The sequence below is a fragment of the Ceratosolen solmsi genome, unplaced genomic scaffold (assembly GCF_000503995.2).
Source record: "Ceratosolen solmsi marchali unplaced genomic scaffold, CerSol_1.0 scaffold41, whole genome shotgun sequence".
NCBI lineage: Eukaryota > Metazoa > Arthropoda > Insecta > Hymenoptera > Agaonidae > Ceratosolen > Ceratosolen solmsi.
The window spans coordinates 5,598,141-5,620,514 of NW_011948424.1; the positions used below are offsets into that span (position 1 = coordinate 5,598,141).

Here is a 22,374-nt window from a genome sequence, read left to right on the forward strand (position 1 = left end):
TATTTCATAGTGTACTTATACAAACGATTTCACAGCTTTGAAAGAGAATGTTAGTCATAATTATAGTAGTTAAAGTACTATTCTACAATGTAGATTTAATGTATATAATATGTATAAATATTCATTTTAATGTAAGAATTACAGACATTTCTTAGAACGAAAATCTTCTTGTCATAAACAACCAGAATATCTACTTTGTTTTAGCACTTTAATTTATACGTTGCACTTTAAGAAGAACAATAGTAGAAATAATATAACTATTAATAGTGATTAATATAAATTGATTAAAGAAAACTATGAATATTTTTAACTAATATTCTAAAAGAAACTCAAGTTTGTTGCATATTGTTCAACATAACTGATGTATAAATCATTGAGCAAATGATTCACAACATTAGAACAAAGAGCATTAGAACAGTGATACACAACATCACAACATTAGAATTTTATAGCAATTTATTCTACATAATGTTTTACATTAATAAAACTTTTCATTTATTTATTTAGTTTCCTTTGTCAATTCTCTAAAAAAATAATAATTCAATAAATTGAAACACCTTACAATGCTTGTGATTTTTTCAAATCATTTTTTAATGATTGTTTATCATAATGTTCTGTTGGTTAAAGAATATTTTTAACCAACATTGACAATTTATTATGCGTGTAATACACAAAATGACAAGTACTTAATGTTTTAAAATGTTACAATAAAATTTACTCCGAGCGAAGTTACCAAAAATATGATGAAATAATTCAATGAATGAAATAAATTTATCTTTAGCCTTATGTATTTAATAAATCGGCTTAATGACTTGAATAAAATTTTTGTTATTATATTTCATATAAAATTAATTGTAAATGAAATTTCATAATCCTACGAAATTAATAATTATATGAACTATCGTTGGAAGACGATACTGTATTTATATAAAAAAATAATTGGAAAATAGAATGAAAGCTGGTGAGGATAATTATAGACGTTAAACTCTGTGCATAAAAATATAGAGTAGCATTCTCAAATAGCGTGACTAGTCTACTTTAATTATTTATATCTCGCGTGAATATATTATCTCAGCTGGTTAGTATTGTAAACACCAAATCATGCATTCATATTCCTATTTAGTAGAAACGGTTTTTCTTTTCTTTTTTTTTTTTATTAATTTTCTTATACTTATAAATTATTATGTACAGTTGGAGTATGTAAGGAGGAGGTGATGTTGAATAATGGAAATTATTGAAATTTTGCCGACCGATTTAATTGAAAATAATATACACTTTAATCATACGCACAAGATCATGAGTGAGATCGTATGCAAAATTATGCATTTCTTATTCCCAGTAGATTAACTTTTCTTCTATCTCCGTTTAATTTTGAATTTCAATCCAAGTCGAAGCAGGTTATTATAGAAATTAATTGAAATTAATATGAAATTAATTTTTACCTATATTAAGTCACTAGAAAAACATAATACATACTAAAGTGATATGATTATTATTAATGAGACAGATGAATAAATTATAATTCGAATCACACGGAAACAAAGTGATTATTAATAGAAGATGGTGCATGATTTAAAAAATGATCTAGGAAAACTTTAATTGGGATATTGTGTGATCACGGCCATAACTCGGATCATAACTCTCATATTTTTCAACAAAATTATGAATCTTAACAACTATATGTATATTACGAATTTGAAATTATATTTATTTCAAATGTTTTATGACATGACATACGATCAATTGCATATCTGTAATTATAAGTATGTATGAGCATATTTTTTCTACACTTCATTGACCTATAATGTAATTTTATTCAGAAAGTATATTTTGCAAAACTTACACTATCGCAAGATGTCGATTTTTTTATTTTTTTTTTTTTTACATAAATTGTATAAATGCGTAACTCCTAGATTTTTGATCCTTAAGTGTATTTAATGTAATAACATGTAAATTCATATATAATTAGAAAATAGCACAAGTTCGTGAAATCATATACTTACCCGCGTAATTCCAATCCGATCCAATTGACGCATAATCAAAGCGATCTAGATCGATCGATGTCTTCAATCATTTCTTGCCTTATGTCTCGATGTTTTTCACCTAAAGCACACAATGTTCGGTCGACTTTATTATAAATTGCGGCGAATGTCGTAGGCAATCGTAGTCAATTTGTCATTATCTTCAATTTATTGAGCATAATAGTATAAGTGGTGACTATCTTATCCGAGTCAATTATCAAACGCGGATGCTTGGCGAGCGCAAACCAAGTTCGTCATCGCGTCAGCATCACGAGCGATTAGACATCTTAACAATAGGAAATATTTCTTAATTAAATGCTTTTCCCTCCACATATCCTTCGTTTTAATTAAGAAATTCTGTTGTTCCCGTTCATATTAAAATAAGCCTCCAATATCGTAATATTGCTCAACATTCAATCGCGTCGTCATTTTAAAAACGATGACCTTTGATATTGCCTATTTAACAATTTATTGATTGTTATTTTTCCTCAGCCATGAATATTAATAGTGCAAAAATGATACAGATGCATTTAAACTTTTAGTATTAATTTTTAAGGATTTTTTTTTTTCTATTCTATTTTATTATTATTATTATTATTATTATTACTATTATTATTATTGTTGTGAGATATTTCATAGGTGCAGTATCGTAGAAAAATATTCAGTTTTAATATATTTATTTTAATATTCTTTTTAATTCAATGCTTACTCTGCTCAACTTTTTAATTAATAAAAAAAAAAAAAAAAAAAAATTGGTTTTTCGTAAAAATTAATGATTTTATGTTTGAATATTATTGGTGTAATGAAACTATTAAATTAATTTCCTTTAATTCGAATAGAATTGGAGCGATTATAATAAATTGATTTTGTATTTATTGGTTTCGGGTGGCCGTTGATAAAAAGAGAGAAAATATTTTCACTAATTCTCAACAAATTGTAAAAATATAGATATGTAATTTGCTATAATTATATATGTTACTTGCCCTTTAAAAATAAACTCTAAATTATTGTATAAAAATTAAACATAATGCGTGGAAAATATTTATTCACAAGTAAAGGATATAAGTAAAGGATATGATAAGGTTAATTGTAATAGAATCATTGGCAATCATTGGTTTTATCAGATAATAGGAAAGCAGCTGTATGTTGATGTAAATGAAAAATCACGTGCGATCACAATTAAGACTGAACGAAATATTGTAAAATACCGAATTGAATAATATTTCCGAAGCTGATTACCAAGTTAAGGTAAAATCAACAGAGGCATGAAGCATGAAAATCTAACGATTCTTTATAGTATTCCGATGAATTTATCGTCAAATTCTCGTAGTGGCGTAAGGTAAATTTGTGTTTTAAATTCCAAAGTATTCAGTAGAGAAGTGACAAATACATAAAGATTAATACCGCATTAATTTTGCATTAGTCTTGAATGTATATCACAATTTGCTTAGTATTGAATACAATTTTTTACCTTCTGTATAAGCATGAATAAACAATTCGATAACAAACTCATTCGATTTTTATAATGCAAAATAATAACATCTATTATTTTTAATAGGTGTAATCTTAATATTTTTTAAAAGATGAAAAATTGTAATAATGCCAATGAAAAATAACGATGGTAAGTACAAAAACTATAATATCAATTTACTCATTTGTTCAAGTACTTTTTTTGAATTTTTTGTATTATATCTCATAGCACGAATAATAATTTATTTTGTAACGAATATATTTCGATATATCGAATAGAAGTATTAGTAACTCAGTCTGAAATATATATATATATATATATATATATATGCAACGTTATATATGTGCCGATTATTTAAAATACTGAGCGTAAATGGAATGAGAGTATGTTAGTACGTTCAGTATTTATATTTACAAATCAATTTAAAAATCTTTAATTTGTCAGTTTCAGAAGAAATTTATCCTTGCATTAAAATAATAAATTATAATATTTTCATCCAAGAATGCAACTTCTACCAGTTAATACAAAAATATGTGATTGAGTTTTCAGAGATGGACCACATAAACTCAATATATTAATTTTAATCCTTTACATTTTACTTAATAGTAGTACATAGTAAAATATTACTTTGTTTTTAATATAAATACCTTAATATTCATGTGTATTGTCTCTGTGGTTTTGGATATATATGTATCTAAACATAAAAGCTTTTAATAAGAGTTTGAAATCTAAGAACTTTATAATAGAATTTTGAAAAATTCTGTCCAGAATGTGCGAATTCGACAAATTTTCAACTTTCTCCTTTACCGTCTTATATATATGTATATAAATATATATATACGTACGTTAGCACGCACGCTCCCCCACACACGCACAACACAACACAACACAACAAACACAACAAACACACACACGCGCGCGCGCGCGCGCGCGCGCACACACATACAGAGAGACACACATACAGACAGACAGACAGACTAGAGATTACAAAATACAGATTCGTTAATACTTTTTGTTTTTTTTTAATTTTCTTTAAATTCTTGTAACACATTGTATATATATTATTTTTCCGTTATATAAAAGAGAGAGGATTCATCAATTAATGCTTTAGGTCACAGTGCGTATATTTGACTTTTCACAAACAAAAGGTGAATATTGTACAAATTATATAAATAATATAAGGATAATATGTATATATATTTATATATTATTCAGAAATTTCATACACAAGTATGCAAAATATTTTTAAGATTACTTTGATAGATTTTTTTTATAATTACAGTTAATTCTTCAGTCTAATTATTATATAATTTTTCCAAATATTTTACAATATGTATTAATGTAAATATTTTTCTTTCTTCTTTTTTCCGTTGTTCCGTCATATTTTTCATGATTGTAAGAAACTATTTAAATGGAACTTAGATAAAATCAATAAATTATAATCAATGTAGAAATTATCACGGAACATATATATATATATATATATATATATATCAGAAAAATCATGGTTTATACATTGAGTTAGTAGTAAACACAGTTTTAAAAATATTTTACCTAAATTCTTTTTTATTTATTTGTTTTTTTATTAAATTCTCCATGAATTTCGTTTTTCTTTCTCAGTATCAAGTTTATACATGTAGTATGGACGTGGTAAAAAATTTTTTCTTTTTATCTTCCAAAGTTTTATAACTAACTTCTTGTTGAACAAAATAAAATAAAAGGCGAAAAACAGTTTGAAAAGAGTACACATGTGCGTGATGGTAGACAGGAAAATAGTGAAAGAGTAAAAGGCCGACGCGTCTAGAATACAACCATCTATCGGACAAATAATCGGGGCGTACTTTGAGCAAATAGCAATGACGGGAAATGGAATTTCTCAGTGCAATCGATTCCTTTGACGTAATTTTAATCATACTTCTTCGTCGTCATCCTTATTAATGTGTATATAAAAGTTTTATGATATGTGTTTTATTCATATAATTTAATAATCATTAGCTGTAAATAGACTTAAGTTGATAATTTGAACTTCTAGTTGATTAATATAATCAATAAATTATTCAGCCAATAGATAGATATTGATATTTTCTCTGAAATACATCAGCAGTGCATTAAATTTCCATATAAAGGCATTACGTTAATTTCAATCATTTTTATGACTTAATGATATTTAATAGTTTAATTTTAATAGTTAAATTTACATTAGTATTATCAAGTTATATTATTCAGAACTTCAACGATAAAATACACATTTATATAGTTTGGATGTTAAAGTTTCCTCAAACTTTTATGAATAAAATAAATTAAAACATTACACTTTATAATTATATTTATAATTATAACAATTATGTATATATATATATATATATATATATATATATATATATTTATATACATCTTATAAGGATCGTGCGCAACTTTGTGAAAAGTTTTATAAAACTATATGTTATATAAAAAGCACAAAGAAGAAAAGTTACTCCCTGGCAATATTCGGTCTTTACCAAATAATTAATTATTATCGATCAATGTCGAAGAGTCCATTCATACGATTGCCTTCCTATCCAAACGTAAGATATTTTCCATATGTGTATTATCAATAATGCAAGGCGGACGCTTATCATGAAAGTGTTGATATATCCTACTGACAACGAAGTCACGAGCGAATCTACATATTCCGTAAATAGTAATCGCAACACCAGCTCATCTCACCATCAATCCGGACTATTTCTGCTTGATTATTTCTCACTAATAAGCGTAAGATCGTTGCTTTTATCTTATTTAATTTGCAAGTCGTAAAAGTCATAAGTTATCCAATTACTATTTAGACGTGTGTGAAAATGACTCGATGCTTCCTTTAGCCAACGAGCAATAATTATGTAAAAACCGTAGAATACAAATCCTCTCTTTCTCTCTCTCTCTCTCTCTCTCTCTCTCTCTCTCTCTCTTCGTAAATTCTATACTTGATTTATTCAATAATGATGTGGATGGTCTGTATAAATTTTCTCGTGACATTTCATTCGCCAATATAATAGCTACATATTTACTTGACTTAATTGGCAAGGCCAATCATATTCGCAATAGTCTTAACTATCCCGTAGGTCTTCGCAGACCTTCCGTACTTCCTCTCTTATCGAGCTCCTTTATCTACATCAATATTCTTTAGGCTGGCTTTACAACTCCTTCCGAACTCTCCAACTTTTCAAGTTTCTTCACGGCTTTTTACAATGCAAGCCATCCATTTTTCATACCGGTAGTGACATTGTTTTTTTTTTTTTTTTTTTTTTTTTTTTTTTTATAATTATAAATATCATTTATGATTTCCTTCGTTATCTCAAGATTTTGGTTCGAATTTCTTTCTTTCAGTGTGGAGACTGGCCGATCGTGGTGGACAATAATTGTTATATCATTCAACATAGAACGTATAAATATCATAAATTTCGAATAAATAATATAGAAATTTTTAATAAATAAAATTAAGAATTATTTACAAATAATAAGACGTAATGTATAAAAGGGGATTCTCTTCTCATTATATATGTACTCTCGCATTTTCTTACTTTTGTTTAAGTAAACTATCGTAAATTAATGATTAATGTATTTCGAGACGTGAATGTTTAATAATTTTTGTTATTCTTACTGTCTTCGTCGTACTGTTACGTCGAGTTCAAATTCTTATCAAGTTCTTACTATTTTTAGCAAGGTAATTCAAACACAGCCAGTCTTTATTTTAGATTAATTATAATTCCATCATCTTTCTTAGGATTTTGTAAAATAAATTGCACCATCGCTAATCACTAATCTAAATTGCCAATTTATTAATTTGTTTCTTCTATATAAGTTTGGGGAAAACAATAGAAAATTTGAAAACTTTGTGGATAATTAAAATTATTAAAACCATTAAAACAATTAAAATGTTTCTATGTATAATAATATATTACATTTTATCATTCGACAGTTACATTAGCCATCAGCCTTGTTAATATTGTAATAATAATGGAGTTGAGATTCAATTAAATATGCAGAAACTAAGTATTAATAATATCTTTCATGTTTATTGTTTCATTACTATAATTTTATTATATCTGAAATCATGTTGAAGCTTAAACTTAGTAAAAATTTATTAGAAGTAAATTTACTAAATAAACACTATAATTATGACATCAAATAAACATGAATTATATAATCAAATTCAAAACACTTATGAACAAGGTAAATTACCCAAATTATACGTTATAATTTGCCAGGCAATTATTTATACATGTAAAACTTTTTATTTCATATTACTTATTTATGCATTACAGATGCTTGCATATTTAAAGTTTTTTTTTTTTTTTTTTTTTTTTTAATTTTTTTCATATATACGGATTATGGATTATATCGTAAAATTAATGAATTATATATTATGTAAGAAATTAAAAAAAAAAACAAAACACACATTTACAAATGATCGTATTCTAATAAATTTACCGAAAATATCACTCAGTGTGAGATCAGAGGTGAATATTAGAATGAATTGAACATCTTCAATTTCATCATAATTTACTTTACGATTTCTGTAGTTTTATATTGAAATTTACAGAATACTAAGATCCACTATTTCTTATCTCCTGTCTCTGAAGGCAAAGTTAAAGAAAAAAAAAGTAAAGAGATAGACTAGAAGAAAATGATGAAGGTGAGGTTGTATGATTCTATTTAAGGAAATGAAATGGAATTAGAATGATCCCGAACATATTGACCGGTCAACGTCCGCCCAAGACACTGCTTTAGTAAGAAGGATCTTTTATCCTTTTCTCGAAGGCATTGACTATCCATTGAAGAAACCATTCGCACAAGTCCTTTTTTTTTCTTCTACCTCAGTGCCACTTCCTTACATCAATTTCCTTGTAGAATTTCTTTTACACAGTTCATAGGGATGAAATATTCGTCATCAATTCACACTTTTTCATTTATTTGATGCAAATAAGAAATTAACCTATACATACACCCGTATATACATATACATTATATTTACATTATATTAATATTGTTTAAGCATTTTTAACGCATTTTTAATAGTCGGTTATGTAAAATTGTTTAAATATAATTAATTTAATAATATTATTTATGTCTGCTTGATTTTCTGCCTTAGTCTGTAATTAGTACTACTTAGTTATAAATAATCCGATTCACGATGATTAATAATATAGGTCGAATTCTTTTTGAATATAAATAAAAAATTATTCTGGAGTATATATCGTGTATTATTATTATTGAATAATTATATTTAGATAATATAAATAAATAATGATCTATAGTTAAATACAAAAATCAAATAGTAAAATTATAATATTGGAATCGGAAGTTTTTCTCCGACAAATGCAAAAAACACATATATAATATATAATATATTAAATGTCGTATAAGTTTTAAATGTCAATTGAAGATAAAAATAATTAATTAAATTACACGTTAACATTACTGAAATGACTGAATATTTTTACTTAATTGTATATTAGTGTATATTCGAAATTTCCAAACTATAATTCTATATAAGTAAAATATTCTTCTCGATTTTTATTCTTTCGATTATAAGTTTTATTATTAATAAAATGTGCTTAGTAAAATTTATATGCTTTTGTAAGTACGCTATTAAATATAAACTTATTCTCTTTTCACAGTAGTTTGGACTTTTGGCATAAATCATTCAAATGATATATTTAAGTACAATCAATAAAATTCTTTTCTTTTCTATCTTAATTCAACTACTTTTTCTTAAAAAGATATGAATCTTAAAAGTATTAGCAACATATTATAATACATTTTACACTCTTTATTTATCAATGGGATAATAATTTTTTCATATTTATATACACAACTATTTATAAATAAAATCTATAGAATCGATATGCGATAATAAGCAGTAAGTTCTTTAACTATTTTAGATAAATTCCTTTAAGGATAGATAAATTAGGATGAATTTAGCGAAAGGGTTTTGTATATAAAAAATTTATAATTCATGGATGAGTGAAAATTTGAAAAGTGATGTAAAGTAATAAATACTTTATGTAATAAAATTCACTCTTCTGTGCTGACGTTAATAATTTATTTTATATTTATTTTATTAAAGCGACTTACATAATCAAATTATTAGTTTATTTTCAATAAAAACTATTGTTCTTAATTGTATAGTAAGGATTAATCAACGATAAAGAATAAATTAAGTTAGTTTTCATGTTTCATATCTTGATTATTCAACACGATGAAACATGAAGTAAAATTTTTTAAATTTAGTGTAATATAATGTACTATCGTTGAAAAGAGAAATTAAACGTTTATTCCGTTAGATATAATGTGAGATGAGATTAACATATTTAGTTACAAGGTATTGAAGTAATTTAATAAGTAATTATTAACAGGCGATTAGATGGCGAATAATGTTTTACATGAAATAGGTGGTAATGGAAATTCCTGAAATTTCGTAAATTCAAATATGCACAGATAATTTCAGTTCTTGCTTTTTAACAAATTATATTTAATTATAAGTGATTAATTTTACCTATCCCTTTAAGATAATAATTATGCAAACAGAAAACTTATGCAAACGCCTCCCTATCTATCTTCTTAAATTAGTTTTTCTTTTCTTCCGACTTTCTCCATCTGTTTTATACTTTTTTTTTATTTGTAGTTTCTTGATGTCTGCTTTTTTTTCTTCTTTATTTCCGACATTTAGGAAAAGAAAAATGGGCCAGGGATGTACACTCAGGGTTTGTTCCTTTGCTAAACTACCGGTAGCTACACTATTGCGCAGTCGTTAAAGTGAGCAAAATATACGCTCATTGTTTGTAGTGGAACTTTTCTGAACCTCATCCCGCCAGTTGCTTAGATCTTTATAATGTTGGAAATTTGTGAGCGAGAAAGCGTGAAAATAGTGGGCATGAAAAGCGTCAAACCTGTGACATCATTGTCTAATCACAGCTAATTTCCTACTTATTATTGTGTCTATATGTGCGTATCGGTGTTTTTGCAAGTTCCGTCATTAAGATAATTTTGTCAATATTAAGGCTGTTGATACATGTGCGTGCGTGGCTCTCTATCTCTCTCTCTCTCTCTCTCTCTCTATCTCTCTCTCTCTCTCTTTCTATCTTTCCTTCGTGGGTTGGTGGGTGTGTGTGTGTGTGTGTGTGTGTGTGCGTGCGTGCGCGCGCATGCATATGATCTAATAAATAATGTAGTATGTATAATTAACATTTAGTTTTCATGAATTATTGATGTAATTTTAGTATTCTGAAGATTATTTGAAAATAAAAATTACATTGTGTTAATATCCTAATACATGGCACTTAATTCGTTTGGTGCACATAAATTAAACGACTATCCACTTTTGAATTGTCTTAATAGCCAAGAAAATAATTACAGAAAAAATAAATAAAAGAGAATCAATAATGCAATATATTGATAATATATTTATAATCATTTGATATTACAATAATTTTAATGAATTTTCAATTTTTTACTATTTTTTATATTTTATTCTAATATAAATTTCAACATCAATATAAATATGCAAATGTCTCTGTATTATGTATTTGAATAAAATTTTTCTATTGCTCGCTAAATAATAATTTCTCAATATTAAATATAATTTCTTATTAAATGAGAGTTAAACAATTATTTACAACTGTAAGAATAAAATTTAATTCATAAAATTACATGTAATAATTATATTAAATTTTTAAGTTTTTTATTAGACAAAATTTTTTATTATACCTTTCTGTACCTGCAATGTAATTAATCTTAATTAAATAATATATCCGTCTTAATGGGAAATTACAGTTTTTTATCGTCTGAATGAATTAGTTTTTATACAGGATTCATAAATATTTAACAGAGAACTTATAACATTAAACCATTTTCATTCTAATCTTTTGTATATATTATGAAAAATTATGTTTTCTTTATTTATTCATGAATATTGAACAAATTTTTGCGTAATAAAATCGATCGATTAATTAAATATTGTTCTGTCTTATGATTTAGGTGTATTAATAAATACTTATTAGTCTTTGATGAAATTTAATAAGAAAAATTATATTATTATACACACGAGCTTACACTATTTGCAATTCATTAGTTAGGACATATTTTCATTGAATAGTAGAAATTTATCATCATCATCATTCCCATAAAACTTCAATCACTAACTACAACGTTATTATTATAAATAAAATTATTTTACGTTAATGGATAGACGAAACAGAAAAAGCCATCTTTAAAGCTCATTATATTGTAATTCAACGACATCGACGACGAATAACAAATATTATTAGAAATCATAGCTATGAGGAATTATAAAGTGATATTTTAATAAATAACTATAAAATCAAACTTTAGTAACTTTTGCTAGTAACATTGTACAAAAATAATTTGTAATATCGTGTTCACAACAAGATAAAAAAAAAATCCAAAACAAAATGAATCGATATAGAATTTGCAAATGTCTTATAAATCCATAGCAATGACCATAACATAAAACAATGGCTACTTAATTTAATTTTGCAATTCAGTGCTCTAGACTACAAGGATTTGAAATCAAGTATCGTTGATTTATTTTCCTTCGTACTTTTCGATTTTTTTGACACCATTATAATAAATAATTTTTAAATACTTTTTGAATATCATTATAAAAACCAATTTCATCCGTCAATAGGACTTGAATAGTTTTGCTTATTTTACGAGAAAGGTATTTAATTTAAAATATTCAAAAGGGTGTAAATTTTTGATTCCCATAGTTATATTAAAAGACGCCGGCTGATACGAGGAAGAAAAAAATGCGAACGAATTTAAATTTAGATAAAATTACTACATTGTAAAAGAGGGAGGAAAAGAAATAGGGAGTCTGAGAGAGAGAGAGAGAGAGAGAGAGAGAGAGAGAGAGAGAGAGAGAGAGAGAGAGAGAGAGGGGGGGAGCGTGAGAGGGAGGAAGGGGGCAGGATAGAGCAGGTGTGCGTGCGTGCGTGCGTGCGTGCGTGCATGCGTGGTGCGTATGAGAGAGAAGATACGAGAATCAGTAGAGCCAACAAGTTGCTGGTGTTGAATCGATAGAGATGGGCGAGTCCGAGGGGCAGGGACATGGTTGGAAGGGAGAGGAAGTACTCGGGTGAGGTCATGCTTGTCTGCTATTTACCACTCCTGTCATATTCCATTCCGCCTACCACTTTTTCTGATTCTCTTTACTTCCGTCTATTCGACTCTTTTACTATCGCATTACTTCTTGTTCTCTGCTCACCATTTTCATACGTTTTGAGAGATCCTCGCCTAAGCTCCATCTGCTTTACCGCCTCTCGCGCATTTACTCCCCCGTCTTATGCTTTTTATCCACCCAATTTATCATTCTTATTGAACTAGCCTTTTGTATACTTTCCCCGTCACTTATCTATTTATTTCACTTTTTCGACAGTACGTTTATTCGTATTATACGGTCGACTTTTTCATTGACCACTCGTCATTATGCATCCTTATACTGATTTTTATTCACCTATCCATCTATCAATTTTTTCTCTCTTTTGCTTTTCATTTTAACTACTCCTACATTTTTTCCTTTTGCCATATCATTACAATTTATTATTTGTCATTTCTCACCCCTCCTCTCCCTTCCCACCACCCTATTCGCCATTCTACCTTTTTCATTTGGTTAGGTAACATTTGCTATGCTTGTCCTCGCCGCGCAACCCACCCCTACCACAAACCAGTAACCCCCATCGCCCACTTTTCTCTCGCTGCGTCTCTCTTACCGTATATCTCTGCTGATTCTTTTAACTGAAAATAAGAGCTGATTGGAGGGAAAGCAGAAGAAAAAAGACGCTACTCCCTCCTCGTCGTTCGACTTTTCATCCGCGCATTTCATCCCCCCGTTTTTGATTATTTTCGTTCGGGAACCGTTGTGCCGTTCGATTCGACACTCGCCACTAGCGTATTTATATACTTAATATTATATTTTTATATGTAAGTCCTATATACTCGTATTCGACTTTTTAAACATTTTACTCGAATTCCCATTGGGCCACGACACCACGACAGCAGAACTATGAATCATAACATCACTCACACCAAACATCTTTATTACCGCTAACTTTTCTCCGCGCTCCGTCGACCTTACCAATTTTTGTTCAGGAGCTTTTCGTTTATTCTCTCTTATCTTTATTTGGCTTCTGTCGCACCGAAGATTTTGGCTCAGTAGCCGCGCTTCGGCAAGTGGCGCGTGCCGCCTTTACGCTGTAGCCTCGAGGGAGTTCCCGACTATCTCCTGTGGGAGTGACGCGCGTACATGGGGCGGCGACTCCCCTTTACATCGATCGTCCTGCTCGATTCTTCCATTATGGTGTGATTGTCCAAAGAGTCAGTCAACGAGAAATTGTGCGAGTCAAGAAAATATCCACAAGGATTTTACTTCTCAAATATATTGAAATCTTCGAGCTGCTACATCTTTTACGCCTTCCCTTCTTAATCAATGCCATTACCGTTAATGTCATTTACTTCTATTGCCGGGCTTGTGTATAATAAAGATAGAAGGTACGGTGGCTCTTAATTGGTTATAAACAATACATTAGATGAGGAGATTATGTAATACATTTCTGTTACGATCCATTTCAATTTACTAGTCTTTTGACCATCATGTGATGTTAGAAATAGAAATGTGCTGGGATTTTATTTAATAGGATAGACGTCATAGATACCACATAGATAACACATCGAAATCTAATTACATTTAATTACTCTACTTTAATTTAATAATTAGCCAATGGTTTTTAAACAATCGAGCCTTATAAAATAAAAGTTCTCGTTGATGCACACCATAGCAAAAATGAAATTTATTATGATTTATGGGAGTATAGTAGTAGTGATGTAGTATGAAATCTTTAGAAACGCTTTTAAAGAACTTTAGTCTTTTCCAATGCGTAATGTGCAAAGTGTCATTAACCGTGCAGTAGTTAAACAGATTTTGATATGACATTAGAACGCTATTTCTATTGTGTAATTTTCTAAATTTACATGATTATATTAATTATTATTATAATATAATAACGTATTTGAAAATTTCTTAGGTAACTAATGGAGACTCAGTTGCCAATGTATTTATACAAAGTACAGAGCAAATGCATTTTTATTACTAGATATCCGTATATGCAAATTTATCTTGTAACTATAATTTTACATCATAAATTACTTTTGATATTTATTTCGCTAATATCTAATACCCAATATATTATAATAATAGATTTCATTAATTTTATGATAAAAATTCGAGAAATATCTATATTTCACTGAAATTTCACTGAAAAATTTAAATATCACATTTTACTTACTTTTAATTAAAATTTATTCCCTCCTCAAACATATTTAGAATATCGCGATAAAAAATTTTATTATTCAAGATTTAGTAATAAAAATTACCAATTTAACTAACAATGTTATTGCTTTAAGTAATTGATTGCATTTGACTTTTCTTGATGAACAACACTATATATGAATGGTTATTGCAAGTCGTAGAGAATCTTATTTTTAACATTAAATAACATTACTTTTTTATGTGTCATATTTTCAAACGATATAACAAAATATTATTTTATATGTATACCCACAAGCAATATCTCGTTAATCAATCGTATATATAGAAAGTTTTTATAATACATATAGATAAAATATATCATCGTAAATATTTTCTAATCTAATACATGTCTCTAACATAGTATGAACGATGAAACCATTAATATAAATTTCATTTTCATTATTATTAATGTTGTTTGAAGGTATTTTAATTATAGACGGCAATTTTAATAAGTTACTATTTAAATAATCCAGCAGCAATTGTAAATAATAAATTAAATTTCTTCTATTTATGACAGCTTACTTAAATATATTAATTATTTATGAAAATTAATTAAATAGAAATAGTTTCGAATATATCATCGTTAACATTTTTTATTATTTTATTCTAGGCATTAAAATTCTCGTTAATAAAAAATGCGATTTAATTTTTATTTTAAATAAATGTCTGAATATATATATATATATATATATATATATATATATATATATATGTATATATTGAGAGAGGAGTAATTTAGTAAATTTAATTAAACTAAAAATCAATGAATATATTCTATTTTCGTATAAACAGAAAACAATGAACAATACGGTATGTAAAAAAAAAAAAAAAAAAAAAAAAAAAAGGGGTTTTTTTTTTTTTTTTTTTTTTTTCCATCGTGAGAGAATGTGCAAAAAAAAAATCGTAAAACTGTAAACGATACTATTGACTATTGGAATATGTTTACGTATATCAACAACTACATAAAATAGTATTCGTATATACAAAATTATAATAAAATAATAAAACTTAGGTAATAGAGTATAAAAATATTAAAATATTAAAATATTTTACTAAAATTTCATAGTTTTTTACATTACAGATTTTTAAAAGAGAGGTACAAAGCGCTAAAAGTTTAGAGTGAAGTTATAAATACGAAGAATAAAAGAAATGGAGCCTATATTCAAAAAGTTAAGAAACGCTGAGAGATAGGAGAAGGAGAAAAGTATGTGTTTGACCCAGTTCAACATTAAATCCCTATTACTTGGATTCAGTACCTATAGGGTGTAGGTAGCGTATCTCTGAGGTCCAGAACTCTCAGAACGCCGTCTTGGTTAAGATAGCCCTGAATCTAGAATAGAAAGTGCAAACTTTCAACTTGGCCTGCGCACCTGTGCTTCGAATGTTTAGTCTGCCATCACGAAATTGCAGCAAGATGTCACGGCACTGTTCCTCTAATTCGTCGACATTATTCAAAAGAGAAGAGCGAATAGCGAAGAGTTTTTGCAACTTTCTGACTGAATACTGAAAAATAAAAATTCCATAATCTTAAGTATTCGGATGATAATGAAAGAAACTCTACTGTCGTGCAATTGAATGATGGAATTTATTAAAAATATATAAATTCTCGTAGATATAACATCAAACCATGAAAGTATCGATAAAAATGATTAATTTATATATGATGTTTGAAGCGCCTCTATTGATATTATATATATATATATATATATATAACAACAACAACAACAATCGATTAATATTGTTTGTCCATTTTTGTTAGTAAATATTATAATGGGATATTTTTACTAGAAGCTATTAAACATTTATCCCATTAAAATAAATAGCCTCTGCAATACGAGCCGCGCATGTTGGGTTATTCTAATTATTAATTAAAATATAATAGTATAGCGAAAGGGAGACTGACTTGCGACTCCGAGGACTGTATTAGTAAATCAAACGATATTGGCCAATGGGATGTGGATTCGTATAGTGGGGCCTCTCGAGTTACATTGCTATTGTTAAAAGCGCAGACGAGCGCTAATTCGACATAAATGCGACTGATTATCGTCTTCGGGGTTTGGAAATCCTATAATATCTGTTAGATAATGAATGAAAAAATCAATTATTACAAGAGGATACGAATTTTTACGCAGTTTCTGTCGATTAATAATTGATTAGGTTATGTGAATTTATATATAATAACAGAAGTCCGATTATTATTTTATTTTCTATTTTCTACAAACGATGTGTATGTCGATTGAAAAGTCTTTGTCACTATTTTCTTAACCATTTTCGAATTTCTTTTAGCAATCTCCTGTATCAGACGTAAAATCTTCATTTCAAATCTATAATATATAATCTATAAGCAATAGGTAATATAGAATTTATTTTTTTTCTACCTCATTACTATTAAAAATGTTTGATGATAAAAGTCTACGTGAAAGCACAAAGTAAAACATGTTCTCAACCAGTAAGAAAGTTTAAAAAATTGAAAGCACGAAATGCTCGATTTTACGTACAATAGCAATTTGAACGTTTTGCTTGCGGTTATTATTAAAAGAATATCAAAATTTTATACTTAAAGACAGAAGCAAATATGTAACGATTGGTTTTCAAGTAACTCGGAATCCCTTGAGACTACACGAATCTCGTCAATTTTATCGATTGTAATAATAATTTGAGAGATAAAAATTTTCGAAACTCTATAACTCAATGACACTTTTCTCTAATGAAAATATTGAATATATTCATTGTCTATGATCGGTGTTTTTTTTTTTTTGCTTTTAAATTTTAGAATGAAATAAATATCGATTATTTATTCACAATGAGAATAATATTATTTATAAAATTATGAAATTGATATAATTTGACAATCCTTAGCAATAATTTGGTGTAATTAGATCGAAAGTTTTCCATTTCATCAGTAGTTAATGAATATTTAATCATTAGGACAAATATAAAGATTATTTCTATCTTCAATTATCCGAATAAAAGAAGTTTGAAAAACAGATAAAATGCTATATATATATATATATATATATATATATATATATATATATATATCGATTGATTATTCAATTGCATACATAGTTATTAATAATTTAAAAAGTATTTAGTTCAAATGAATGTTTCGATTTTCAGTATCAGACCTCTAAGCTGGAGTAATTTGAAAAATAATTTTTACTTAAAAAATGTTGTGTCAAATTGCTTTTTATTTAGACGACTACAGAGCTAAATCCCTTACAAGCAAACATAATTTAATTACAATCGTTGAAATTGAATGATCCTAATTGAAATACCAACATTACAAATTGTAAATTTCTTCTAGATTCTAGATCTTTTATACATTAGCACACCGTACTTAGCAAAAAATTCTTTATAAACTCTATGAACTTAATTTAAATTAATCTATTCTGACTTTGATCTTCACTGTATATTATACTTGCATATAAAATGCATATCGAGGCGAAAGAAAGAGAAAGAGGAATATGAAATGGCATGTCTGTAAAATAAAACGAAATGATATATTTAAGGAAGTTTTTGATTGAGACTTTCTTGCCTTATCAATATGGCAGATAGTAAAGTACATGCATCAATCGTTCGATAACTTTATTTTTTATACGATATATATATACAGTGATATTTTAATAATTTACAAGTTAATAAATGAATTCTGTTTTTTTTTTTCATTTAATCGGAAGTTTAGCTATCATCTCTTCTATAAATTTTCACAATTTTTAAGAAGAAAAGATTCCGTAGGATTATTAAATTTATTCAATATAATTCAAATTTACAAACTACATTTGGCAATTTCCTATTAAATTTGAAATATTTTCATTCTTAATATTCACAAGGATTTCTAGTATTTAAGATGAATATTATGAAATTTTCTTTTTAATTGTGCATATTCATCAGAAAATTTTACGAGAAGAATTTTAATAAAAAGTTTATAATATAAATATATATTTTTCAAATCAAAATTATTTCTCTTGACACAAATACTATTTTCAATAGACGATCTCATCCATGATCAAATACAATATTTTTTATTAACTAGAGTATCTATTTTAATGTAATGTGCCGTATCAATCACATTTAAATATATATTTTATTCGATAAAATCGATGTATTGAAGAATAGTATAAGGTTTTGTTAAACGTATCTTTTTTTTTTATATTATATTGAATAATTTTATTTGTATCAAGTATAATAAAATACTTTTCATTTATAATAAGAAGAAATTACTTATTTATTTAAAAAAAAAAAAAAAAAAAAAACATATTAAAGAAACCCTTTATATCATAAAAATAATCGGTTTAATTATATATTCAATTGACAAAGCCAATGAAAAAAACATTTAAAAGAGTTTCGGCTTCTATGTGAAATTACTGTACAATTGTTAGAAACTTTAAAATAGATGAGCGAACATTAAAATAGATAATTATTTCTAAAATAATTATTGTGTAAACAATAATATTTATATGCGTTTAATACTAAATATACGATTATTAAATATTTCAACATTCAATATATTAAATAACTTCATTTAGCTTCGTTAAAATATTTCATATATCCAAAAAATTTAAGTATAAATAATTGCAAGTAGAAAATATTTAACATTTCACATTCAAGCAGATACAATAAAATTTTTCTTACTATATAATAAAATGGCTAATTTAGAGTATCGATAGCTCCTATGATATTGCACATTTACATAATTTTATGAATAATATAAAATTCATTTTGTTATAACGATATTCCACATCTTACTTCAAATAATCATTTTTATAATTTATATATCACAAAATAATTCAAATAATTGTAAATAAAATATTGTTTATTCGAATGAAATTCATCTTTAAGTAGTAAGAGATTTTCAATATTTACAATTAAATATTTACAATTGATACAGATACAATAACGAATAAAATTATTGCATCAAATTCCAATTAAATTGGAGATTTCGATTCTTGACAATTAAAAATAGTTGAAAATTAAGAAAGATATATATCTTTGTAAAATGAGTTAACTAGATCAATCTTTGTTAACTAGAAACTTCAATTTGATATTATTTGTTAAAATGTCCATAATTTTTATTACACTATTTGTTATTAATGTGTCTACTTTTATGAAGTAATACCAAACATAATTAATAATTAATTACGAGCATGTTTATGGATAATATGTTATAAATATTGTTATAGATCTTGTTATAGATATATATGTATATATACTCTTTATATTTCTATAACTTTTTAAAATAATAAAAAATATTTTACAATATCATATAAATTTTCTCTTACCAGGTATATTTATAAAATAATATATCATAATAAATTTAATTATATTTCAGCATTACAAAGTTTGTGTAGACTGTTCTTTATCCTGAAAGAAATCTAAAATTATGACAATTATTTATAATTCTAAAACTATTAATAACACCTTCTTGCAACTATACGAAGTCTATACAATTTAAGATATTTTTATAATTAAAATTTTCCTAAGTATAGAGTATTATAGGAAAACAATTAACTTACGAGATACTTTATTAAGGAAATTTTAATAAATATTAAATAGTTAATTATGTAGAACATAATTGTATAAAAATTACTTTGAATTACAAACTTTTTTTATGTAAAATAATCCTACAATTATATAATTGAATAAAACTCACTATTTCACTTTCTACTACTTTTAATAAATAGCAATTTTGATTAAAATTGTTTTTAAAAGATATGTGTCTTACCATAGACATTATATGTACTTAATATTAATACTTTTATAAGTACTATGTAATTTTTATTAATATAATTTTTTAATATTTTTTTTTTATTATTAATTCTATTCATAAAAAAATTCTTCACAACGAAATTTATAAATATTTAAATTACTTTTAACGATAGGAATAAAATTGTTATCTATAGCAATTCTTTTGCTACTAGTTTACTTTCTATTTTTTTTTTTTTTTTAATTAATCAATGGTTATTATATCGGAAAAATGCTTTAACTGTATTATAATTAAGTACTAACATAACAATAATTCTGTAATGTATTAAGTATTTTACAGTTTATTCATCTATTTATTTTTTAACTCTGAATATTTATGCAAACAATTTCATAATGAATTGTCGTAGTTTAGTGTTACAAATTGTGTAAGTGTAATAAAAAAAATATAATATAATATATTAATTTTTTTATTTGTTTTTTTTTGTTTTTTTTTTTTGTTTTTTTTTTTGTTTTTTTGGTGCCGTATATAGCACTCTAGCATACTGTTTTTGAACTTTTGAAGTAATTTCCATATTTCTACATGCTTGCGAGTTTTCTTTTTCATCTTTCTTTGTCGTTTGTTTTGAAAAATATATTTTTCCAGCTATACACAGTACGCATTCTTTGGTATTAATATTAGGTTCATATAAATATTATAACAATACCCTACATAAATAACTCGCATTTATTCATTCTCCAATATGCTATGTGAGTGGTTGCAATTAATAATATTTTAGACAAGAATAACAATAGTTTTGAAACTTTTTTCTTTAATGTGAAAATCATATTGAAATTATTTATGATAAATTTTAGCATAAAAATGTAAGAGTATAACGGTGATAGAAGTGTAAAAATAGTATATGAGTAACAAAACACATAACCTGCCTTGGCAAACAATAATCTTGCCATTAAAGTAGTTTGAACGAAATTTAGTAATAATAAATAAATTTAGAAAAATAACTAGACTTTCTATAAACTTTAAAACCTTCACTAACTCCGCTAAATATTTTAAATAAGGAAACTTTGCGTTAGGTCCTTTATATCCTAACTCACTTAAAAGAATTCGAATAATGGAATAAAATAATCTCGCATCATTGAAAATAACGAAAAATTTTTCATATTACAAATGTTTTATCTAAAGTTAAAAATTCCATTTTCTTCGTGTTATCACTCCGCATATAATCAATACATGCACACATAAATTAATATTTTAAGTTAGCATTAGAATTTAATACGGACTATAACGAAGGCATTATGTTTTTCTGTTGCAGGAACATATTTCATACTTTATGACTTCATTGACTATTTCGATAAAGATAATCCGAGCTCACTGGATCGCACGAAGTTTCTCCAAATTATCAATACAATTTTTAAAAATATGTCGAGCATTGAGAGAGAAGCCATCGCCTTCCAGGTAAATATAGAAAAACTGCATATCTGCAATTCATAATTTTATAAAATCATATATTTAATAAAGATTTATCAGCGTATTAAAATTTGATATTCATTTTTAATTTCTCATCTAATATAAAGTACACACGAATTTGCAAGAATAGAATAAATGATTAGATTATCCGAATATTGTAATTACTGAAATACTTTAGCAAAGCCATAATTACAATCGCTTAATTATTCATTCTCCTTATGCATTCTTAAAGATAATAAATTTTTCTAAAATTATTATTAATGTTTGCAATCTAATTATTGTGAAATATGAATAAAAAATTTTAATTAACATTGTATTATTAAATTTTTCATTTATATCAAATTATTTA

At 26.2% G+C, this 22,374-nt stretch overlaps 1 protein-coding gene across 1 annotated transcript in view; it reads left to right on the top strand.

Moving 5' to 3' along the window:
- AChE-2 (acetylcholinesterase 2) overlaps positions 1-22,374 on the top strand; it is a 130,295-nt gene that overhangs the window by 49,731 nt on the left and 58,190 nt on the right. Inside the window, exon 2 of the mRNA XM_011500217.1 lies at positions 21,871-22,013. Coding sequence (XP_011498519.1) covers positions 21,871-22,013 — 143 coding nt within the window. The remainder of the gene's footprint in view (positions 1-21,870; positions 22,014-22,374) is intronic.